The sequence below is a fragment of the Bremia lactucae genome, linkage group LG15, assembly GCF_004359215.1.
Source record: "Bremia lactucae strain SF5 linkage group LG15, whole genome shotgun sequence".
Lineage (NCBI taxonomy): Eukaryota > Oomycota > Peronosporomycetes > Peronosporales > Peronosporaceae > Bremia > Bremia lactucae.
Window position 1 is genome coordinate 311,301 of NC_090624.1, and position 10,084 is coordinate 321,384.

General features: G+C 45.2%; 1 protein-coding gene across 1 annotated transcript; it reads right to left on the minus strand.

The window, feature by feature from the left end:
- Positions 1-2,818: 2,818 nt before the first annotated feature.
- CCR75_007470 (uncharacterized protein) lies at positions 2,819-5,115 on the minus strand. Its single transcript, XM_067965530.1, has 2 exons — positions 3,931-5,115; positions 2,819-3,871 (listed from the first exon to the last, which is right to left on the minus strand). Exons 1-2 carry the CDS (start codon positions 5,083-5,085, stop codon positions 3,860-3,862), a joined length of 1,167 nt encoding a protein of 388 aa, XP_067819247.1. The 5' UTR covers positions 5,086-5,115; the 3' UTR covers positions 2,819-3,859.
- Between the last annotated feature and the right edge of the window lie 4,969 nt (positions 5,116-10,084).

Genomic DNA, 10,084 nt, shown 5'->3' on the forward strand with positions numbered 1-10,084 from the left:
GGAGTCACTTAAGGGAAATCCTTTATACGAGGATTCAATAGAATCCAGGGATGTATTCCTTGAAGCAGTTCCATGCGAGTTGCCTAAGGATAAAGGCACTCGACATGAGATCGAGCTCAAACCGGGCTCGAACTACTATGTCATGAAGCAGTGGCCGTGAGAAGACTTACCTCACAGTAAGTCGCGACTTTTACTGGCCGCTGTCTCGTGAACAAGTACTTCAGATCGATAAATTCTTTACCGATTGAGTAAAAGCGGGCCATGTAAGGGAGTCAACCTCCCCACATAGCTCTCCGACCTTCTGTGTGCGAAAGGCCACAGGAGGGTGGCGGATAGTGCACGCATTCAACAAACTGAATGCTGCAACAGTACCGGCTCAAACGCCGATACCTAGAAAAGACGTAATATGGATGGTATGTCTAAGAGTACGATCTTTTCGTCTATGGATCTGATGGATGGGTTCTATGAAATCCTTATGCTGAACGGGATATCCCGTACACAGCAGTGAGCACTCCCACTGGGATGCTCTGGGAATGGCTAGTAACGCCCCTGCAACATTCAACAGATGTGTAACAGATCTGTTGAGACCGGTGCGAGAATTCTCATCGAGTTATTTTGACGATAATTCGTCCATAGACAGGCCATAGACGTAAAGACGGACGTGGAAACTCATAAAACTCACGTCTGTAGGTTCTTACACTTATGCGAAAGCATTAGTTGTAGTGTATATTCGCTGCAAGCATAATACCACTTCTTGGGTGCATTGTCGGTAAACACAGCGTGCGCCCTGATCCCGAAAAGATCAAGGCAATCACCGACTGGCCAGTTCGAGTCGATGTCAAGGGACTTAGAAAGTTCCTTGGATTAGCGGCGTACTTGCACAAGTACTCCCGCAATTTTATGCAGAGATGACAGTTCATCTCTCTCATCTCTTGAAAAAAGACGAGAAACGGCTATGGAACGCTGATTGTCAGCGTTCCTTTGAAGGTATCAAGCAAAGCTTGATGCAATTGCCCATCTTGGCAATTGCAAATCAAGACAAACCATTCCATGTGGTCTGTGACGCCAGCGATTTCGCAATCGGCTGCGCGTTAATGCAATACGATACAGACGGCGCGGAGCGCGTCGTCTGTTATCAATCGCGTCAGCTGCAACCAGCTGAACGCAATTTCCAGTGCATGACAAGGAACTCCTTGCCATGAACTATACACTGGCTAAGTTTAGGGTCTATCTCCTCGGAGATAGACCGTTTATCGTATATACGGATCGCTGCGTCATTACGCACGGCCGAAAACAGCCCACACCTCTCGCAATGAATGGCGAGGTGGCTATCCTTCTTCGCGGAGTATAACTTCTCGGTGGAATATGAACCAGGACGACTTAATGTCGTCGCTGATGCGTTATCACGCCGACCCGATTCCGAGCCAAAAATAATCTCACTGTTGCAACACTCATTTCAAGTGTTCCGTCATCAACCTTGTTTGATGACATAAAGAAAGCCTACGCAGAAGATAAGGACCTCCTGCGTAGAATGGATCATCTGATGAATCTATCCGATAAATAATATACATATTTACCGGCTTTATATCGATCATCATCCGATCGATACACAACACGCAACGGCCCGTGCCGGCGACATTCCATGTGTCGTCGTCCCAACTCACAATGATTTGCGCTTGCGCATCATGTATGAGTGTCACGATGCACCAACAAGTGGGCATCGTGGGTGTGAGAAAACTTATCTCACAGTAAGTCGCGACTTTTACTGGCCCCGTCAGTATCAGTTCGTGCGCAAGTACATTCGTGCTTGCGAGGTATGTCAACGGGTGAAGCCTAGCCCTCCATCCCGTGCACCTCTTTAGCCTCCACCACTTCCGGCAGAATGTTGGCAGTCCATATCTACGGACTTCGCCTTCGGGTAGAAAACTCTCATGACAGTGCGCACAAAGCGCACTGAAAAAGACAAAACAAATAAGTCAGCAAAGGAATTCCTGTAAGATGGTACATCTTGCTGCAGTACTAGAGTCGATCACGGCTTGCCCTTGTCTTTTTCGACACGGTATTCAAACTCCACGGGTTACCCCGTGAACTGGTCTTGTAACGGGGTGTATCGTTACATGAAATTAACGCTTAAAGGTTGTTAATTAATATATTATCTGAAAGGTAGATAATATTTGGAGGATATTACTTTAAATAGTAATGTTCAGAATTCTTATCCATAAATAGGTATAGACCATTATATCTATTTATTCCGCAGACTAATCAGCTGTTGAGATAAACAAAAGAGAGATACAGATAAGATAAGTTAAGGATTCAATTGCATGTTTAGTATTAGATTGTAATTAAGTTAGCATTTACAAGACAGATATAAGAGATACTTAATTGTATTAATACAGTTTTCAATAACCCTCTTTAAGCTAGTTACCTTAAAGAGAAGTCTTCCTCTGCACGTACTAGTCGTACGTGAAATATGGTAAGGCACCACTCGCAACTGAAGCAGTGAGAAGTGGACTTGTACTGAAGCAGTATAAGTCGTAGTGCCCCGTTACAACTTATGTAACGGGATAACTCCTTTCCAGATTCGGTGCTGGTCGTGTGGCGAGAGGTCACGCCGGACGAGGGTAGGGTGGAAAAGTGGTACTAGACAAGCGATTTTGCGTCGTGATAGGAGCTTAACGAAGTGTTGCAAATTTCAAATGCGGCTGAGCATGCCCGTTGTTTTTTTTTGGCGCAGATTTCGATTTCGAAAGAAAACGCAATATTAATTAATTGTATTTATTTCATTGCTTTGATAACAAGAAAAATGCGAAAAGGTGTGGTTCACTGCAAAGCGCGAAACGACCATATAAATCAGACAGGTCAAATTTTCAAAATGCATCCCGTCACTCAGAAATGTCAGAAATGTGACGGGCTTCTTCCGTGCTTTGTCATGAGCCCGTAAACATTCTAGGTGGCGATACGAATCGAAGAATGGCACAGATGTTGTGAGGTTGGTTAGCCCCTTCCCATTGTAGCAAAGACGATCGTTTCTTGCCGTCGCCCATTCAGTGCGATCGAGCAATCGGAGACAGCTTGCTTGCGAAGGTGCGTTGGTGTATGGAGTTCGCGTGGGGGATGCTGGTGGTGGTTAATCAACACATCAGCAAGTAAGCGAGAGAAGAGTAGCGGATTGAAGACGAAGCGTGAAGCGCACGGAATTAACGAGTCGCAGACGATTAGCTGCTACTCGACCACTGCTTTCTGCGCATCGAGTATGGCAAATCACCCTCTTAAAGGCGAGCCTCGTTCCAAGTAACGACTCTAATGCGGATATGAAACGATTTAACAACCCGCTTGATGATGAAGCAATTGGTTATTGACTCCCAGCTTTGGTATCGAGACAAGCCTCGACTGCGCATCGGCACGTCGAGATGAAAACTGGCGAACACAGCTGTCGAGATTTTTCGATGCCCAGGTCGCTGGACAGAATTCAGCATTCCATATTTCGTTGTGGTTATAGCCGCATCTCCATCGCTAGTGCAAGACGACACAGCACTTCTTCGCTACTCGCTGGATTGAAGGTGCACGTGGTAAACAGATGCTGGCGAGTCAGCAATGCAGTTCCTGGCGAAGAGCTCTCTTTTAGCAGCTATTTTGCTGCAACAATTTGTTCTTTATATTTAACGAAATGATATTATAATAAAAAACAAATTAGCAAATAGTTTGTCGCAACAAATTGCGCTTAAAATTAAAAGATAGATCAGCAAAGTGTAGTTATAATCAGCTATGCGACTCTCACGAAATAAACTTCGACACTGTAGGGTCCATGCACAACCGTGTCCTAAGGCTCAATTTTACGGCACTTTCAGGCAGGTTGACGTCAATTGCCCCTCTACCACAACAAACAATGGTTAGGATCAATTATTCTTCGCCAGATCGGAATGAAAATACCTTTTTTTGATTAGCATCCGCTATTTTCTTGGTTTTCTTCGCTTCCTTTTTCATAGCTTTCTTGGCTTTCATATTGTTTTCGATTTCCATATTTTTCTTGATTTTTAATCTTTTGTCCTCGAGAATGCGATGGATCTCTGGGCGAAGCGTTTTCAGACCAATTAAAGACTCCACTGTATCGTCTAGATTGTCGATGTTGATACTCCAGGAGCTCAATATATCCATCGCATGCTCTACATAGGGATCTGCCGTTCCTTGATTTTCCTCTATCAGCTTCAAAAATCGAAGCACTCTTACAATAGAATCGAAATGATGTTCCCAGTTGTCACGTTTCACATTCTTAAGAGCTTTAGTGAAAGCAGCATGTGCGTTCTCGCCGAGAGCTTCGGGCGTAATATACTCTTTCCAAATCAATTGGTTGTTTTCATCGATAGAAGCGAAGCGGCGAAATTGTTGATAAAGGTACGCAGGGTCGATTTTATCAAACAATGCCCTGTCGAATATTACATCTTCCGTTTTCGATTTTAAATTGTAGTAAATATTGTAGTCGGCATAAAAACAGATATTTTCGTCTGTCGATATGGGACCTAACTCGTAATTAATCGCAAAAAATAAGGCAACTTCATCATCGCCGCGGTATTCAATGCCACTGGGCTTATCGTGCGAGAAGCCGACGGGCTTAACGTGGGCAGCGTCGCTTGTTTCGGCTACAGAGCTTCTAGCTTTGGCAGCGGTACTTGTTTCGGCAACAGGGTTTGTTTCGGCAGTGGACTTATCGAAGAACTTTTCGGCATTCTTGGCAACGACGGTATCTTTGTTAGCGAGAGAATGTTCGAGTTGACTAATTCTTTCGGCAACGATATCGAACACAGCATTTCGCATTGGTCCTTTTTGTGCATTGGCCACACTTTTTGTAATGGGAGCTCTCATGGATGTTAAAGATATCATGCGAGTTTCGTTATCATCGTCTTGCGCTAGGTCACGGCTTGTCCTCAAAGCTCCATGGCTTTCGTCTACCAGTTGATTGGCCGGAAATGATCGAAAAGGCTCGGGCCAGCGTCGTGACGGATCGATAAGACCTTGTTCAATCAAATCGAGCGCGGAGACAGCCCTGAGATTCACAGCAAGAATGGCGACGAAGTACTTGAGATGCATAATTGGCCGTGAAGGAAGGTTTGAAAGGCACCAAAGTCTAAGCAAAAATTGGAAAAATGACTACAGAAAGCGTCTGGGACCGGAAGCGGTCCCTTCTGCGTATCTTTTTGCACCAGCTCTTTCCGCGCACATCATTTAGATTGCGTTATGGATATCATGTCAGTCCTCAGCTCCTATGTGACAAGATCAGACCAGTGGTTGGAGGGCACGATCTTGGCTAAACTCAAAACGCAACCCATGTGGAAAGAAAATACGGATAAACTAAATGCTTGGCCATTATATATTGGAATGTAAACCAAGCGAGCTTTTCATAATATTGAGCCGAGCAAGCACTAACTTAAATTTGGTAAAGGGCTAGCGAATTTTTTTGAAGAAAGGAGGCACTTTTCTGTGGCTCTTGGGGCATATCAAACCATTTGCAACTCCGTCGAGAACTTCCTCGGCCCGACGTTAACACTTACTTGGAGCGAGTTCGTCAAATCTGTTTCGATAAACGGCCTTCCTTACAAAAAAGTAAAAAGCACGCGTCGCCATCCTATTTCACCATTCAATGTGTTGAGCCAAGATGTCGGCACTTGCTATCTTATGACATATTATTTTATTTGTAGGGGAGTTTGGGATTTGAAGGTTGCTTCTCTTTTCCCACTGGTCAAGGTGCGATCGGCACGAAGTGGGTGTTCAAGATAGTTATATCTGAGTCGAATAATTTAAGCGGGGAAGGTCAATCTAATAAGCAAGAAGAGACGAAATATTAGTATTGCGGAGCACGTGAGATCTTGGGGTAGGGCTATACATTGGTGAAACGCAATTGACATTTCAACAGTCTTTTCTGTGAGATAATTATTATCTCCTAAAAGAGAATATCTCAAGAAGACTTAACATATTACCGATTAGTAATTCTCCCTTAACATTTTCAATATTGCCGTACGTGGTAATGTAACGGGGTGTCCGTCACATAAGTATTATTTCCTAAGAGAGTAATAGTTTTTATTATGTTCCATGGAAGGAATGTAACGGACTACAGTTGCCTTAACGTTACACAGTCCCCGTAAAGTACACTTGGTGCACTTTAGGGGATGGTCAATTACTAAATTAAAGTAATTAGACCCAGTACTCGGGTGTGATTCACATTTGTGACCAACCCTTGTGTATGTGATGCACATGGGTGCATTCACATTAGGAGGGATGAAGCCTAGCGTCATCCGTTACGCGAGGTATCTAGAAAGATACGCTCGCAATACATACTAAGTGTAATCTATAGGATGACATTTTGATAAGTAGTTTTCAGACTGATTTATATTTAATCGTATTAAATATAAATACCCATTTTCACCACCTACTTGGTAAGTGCGCACGAGGAGCCGGATTACCGCTCCCGTGACAACAGTTAACCAGAGTAATTAGTGCATTGGGTGAGGTCGCTAACGCGCCCACCGCAACTACCTCACTGCACGCAAGAGAAGCTGGTTAAACCGCTTTTTCGCTGTGCCAGGGTGTGTGTCTAAGTAGAGCGTGGCCGCATTACGACGTGCCCGCCTACAGCTACCAAAGGTTAATTCTAAGGCCTGAACAAAAGAGAAAAAGTAAAATTGGCTTAACATATCAAATCCTAAGTAAAAAATCTTCTATCTACTACTGACTTCATTCTATTAATAACTAAATATGTAGCGGAGCTACCTCGCTTCTAAAGTAAGAGGAAGACTTTCAGACTCAGAGAGTTACTTAGTTCTATTGAACTAATGGGTTTAACAACTCAAGGAGTCGTACAAACTAAAATGCTTAAGGAATCCTAATTCAAGAAATAGGGGTTCGTAGAACCAAGTGGCAACTAGTGCCCAAGAGGATATACCTTAGAAAGGCTTCTAGCTCATACAGATCATTGCGCAAGCCTTAAAAAGCCACTTAACGCATTAAGATCAAAAGAGGAACTGCACTTTACTAAATTATTTAAAACTAAAAACCTTACCCTAGCTAATTCAAAATAGATTTTGGCCGCCAGATTTATATCTGGCGGCGACCACATTTGTTTTTCATAATAAATGGATTCAAGTAACTGACTATTTTAAAATTAGATAAATGGTTTTTTTTCCCGTAAAGTAAATGTACCACAACAACGGTTCTCCAACCAATGTGTGCCTCGTTACACCCTCCTCCATCGAGTGACAACATTCGCTTCATTTCCTCTTTGAGGTTGGAATATAAACAGCTAACCGTTCGGTTTTTTTTCGTTCCTTTGACTCATGACAATCAGGCGTGAGTCACAGACTCCTAGCATCTTCCTCGACGATGAGGGAATGGTGGACTTTGAAAGTCACTCTCAATCAGAGGAGGAGGAAAAAGAGCGGCGTTCGCTCACGCCTTCCTCTCCGGACAAACGTTGGCGAGACCCGAATCCGTTCCCAGAACGTGGTGCCGCTGATGTATTAACTCCATTGAGCAGGACGCGGGACCCTGAGTCCAACATTATTACGAATCCGCTCGATGAAGAGCAAGAGCAGATAATCCTAATAGAGGAAAGAGCTCGTCGTCGAGCTGCCGAAATAGCGGAAGCTAAGGCTCATAGTGAATATAGATTCACTCCGCTTGGGTCATAGCTTGGCCATCTGGATCTCTAATGACCCGGCGAGGACGCCGGAGGAGATCGCTGCTCGCGACGCTCTTCATAAGCAATACCTCACGCCGAAGGTTATGACGCGAAGCCAGTATCTGACGCGTTTACGTGATCAAGCCCTTGGGGCTTCGGTGACCTCCATGATGGAAATTCCGATCATTTTTTTTTAAACGAAACAAGAACTGAAAACGAAGTTTCATTTGAGAAATAAGTTCACCGGGCCCGCAAACTCCGTAATATCTGGAATATCTGGAATATCAGAAGTCTGCGGATAGAGGTGATGTTCGTTTGGGACGGAAGCTTCGCTTCGACTTCGCTAAGCTCAAGGCCAAAGGCCAGTTACGTTCGGCATTTATGCCACAAAACGAGGAAAGGCCTAGCCAATATTTAAGTGCTTCGGTTGACCGTACAACCAAGGATCAAAGCCACACTGAGGCTTTAGATCCACCTAATCCCACGTTTAGTGGCGGGAAGCGTCGTTTGACGCGAGTTGACCCTGAGCTTGGCGCTCAAAAACGTCATCGGCGTACGGGCAATTTTGCCGATGAGGTACCTCGAACTCCCAAGAGTTTTCAGAAGAGGGGTGCCCTAGCCACTTCAATAGATACCGGTATTGACCCTCACGACGACGTCGCTTTAAAAGTTTCTCCACATGAAACTGAAGGTTTCCCTGCGCATCAAGCAGCGCAGGAGGGGTCGAAATTTCGGCGCAATCATTTGATGCTCTACAGCACGAGGTGCAATTTTTTCGTGAGGTCCTTGCTCGGGTTGAGAGCTCTATGAGGCGGTTCGGGACCGTCTTTCGACGCTGGAGCGTCAGCAGCCTCGTTAGAAGGCCAGTTGGATATCCTGGTGAGGATGCAACAATCTGCGTCACGACCGCCTGTCTCGGCGCAAGCGCCTTCAAGTCCACGTGGGGAGGGTCTCGATATTATACAAGCAAGCCAACGTAAAACACTGGGTGTGCACGCAGCTTGTTGGGAAGGTTTAGCGTATAAGCTAGGCCCTTCTTGGCCACGACCGTAAATGGTCAAATAAAGCGCGGGCGGAATTTGGTCTTGTAGACCGCGGATACCAAGTTGATAGGTAGGTTCTTAGCGTTTAGTAAAACTCGGTCTCCGACCATATAAAAATTAATGCAGCTTCTACCTTTGGCATCTGCTTGTTCATTTTGTTTGTCTTGGCTATCAGCCATCATATCCCTTACGTGTCTTAAGATACTAGATCGCGTCGCGAGAAACTCGCTTACTTGTTTCCGAACGGTAACAGGGCTGATATCAGCAAGCCTATCGGCTAATTCTCCCCCACCAAGCCCTGAACCACGCAGTAGTATCGTTAATGGAACGCGTGGGTGGGTAAGACCGTTTGCATAGACCGGAGTATAGCCTGTCGAGGCATGAACAGCGTTATTTAACGCAAACTCCACCACTGGGAGCATTGAGCTCCACCGCTTTGGTGTCTGAGCACACACGCTGCGTAAAACGTCTTCAATGACGCGTTCAGTTTGACCATCGGTATGCGGATGGTCCGCAGTGGACATATCCAATCTGGTGCTAAGCACTCGGAAAATGGATTTTCAGAATTTATCCGTGAAACGGGGGTCCCGATCAGAGACAATTGCCACTAGCAAACCATGTTGTCGAAACACGCGATCGATAAACATCTAAGCTGTACCCTCGCCATCATTGGAATCCGGCACGGCCGCTAAGTGAGCAAATTTGCTCAATCGATCAACAAAGACCACTATACCGGAGTTACCGGTTGGATCTTTGGGTAGCCCAAAAACAAAATCCGTACTAATGGACTCCCAGCAACCTATGGGGACGGGAAGAATCGCCAGTGGCGCAGCAGGATGCGCCGAGGGCTTCACCCGTTTGCAAGTTTCGCATATGCGAACATATGTGCTGACCCATTTATGAAGTTTGGGCCACCAATAACTCTGGCTTATAGAGCCGTGGGTCTTTTCCCTACCGAGATGACCACCAAGGACAGTATCGTGTGCCTCATAGAGGATTCGGTACTTCAAATCGTCATCATGAGGAACAACGACACGCGGAGGGTCCGCGATGTCTGTGCAATAAATCAAGAGGTCGTTATCGATAGAAAATCGATGTAACCTTGCACGCAAACGTGTCGGCAGTTTAATATCTGAATCCGAGTTCTCTAAGGCTCGTAGCGATTAGTTCAGGAATGAGCGTCGAGATAGTCGTTAAATGAAAAAGCTCATAATCCGGCCTGCGTGATAACGAATCGGCCAGAGCATTCTGCTTGCCGGGCTTATACTTCACCTTGAAGTTGTATTCCACGAAAAAGGATAGTTATCGGACCATTCTCTGTGAGAGATGGGGCGACTTAGTCGCCGTGCGTAAGGATGCGTAACCTGTATAT

Coding starts and splice junctions, on each gene's coding strand:
- CCR75_007470 (XM_067965530.1), bottom strand. CDS start 5,085: ATGCATCTCAAGTACTTCGTCGCCATTCTTGCTGTGAATCTCAGGGCT.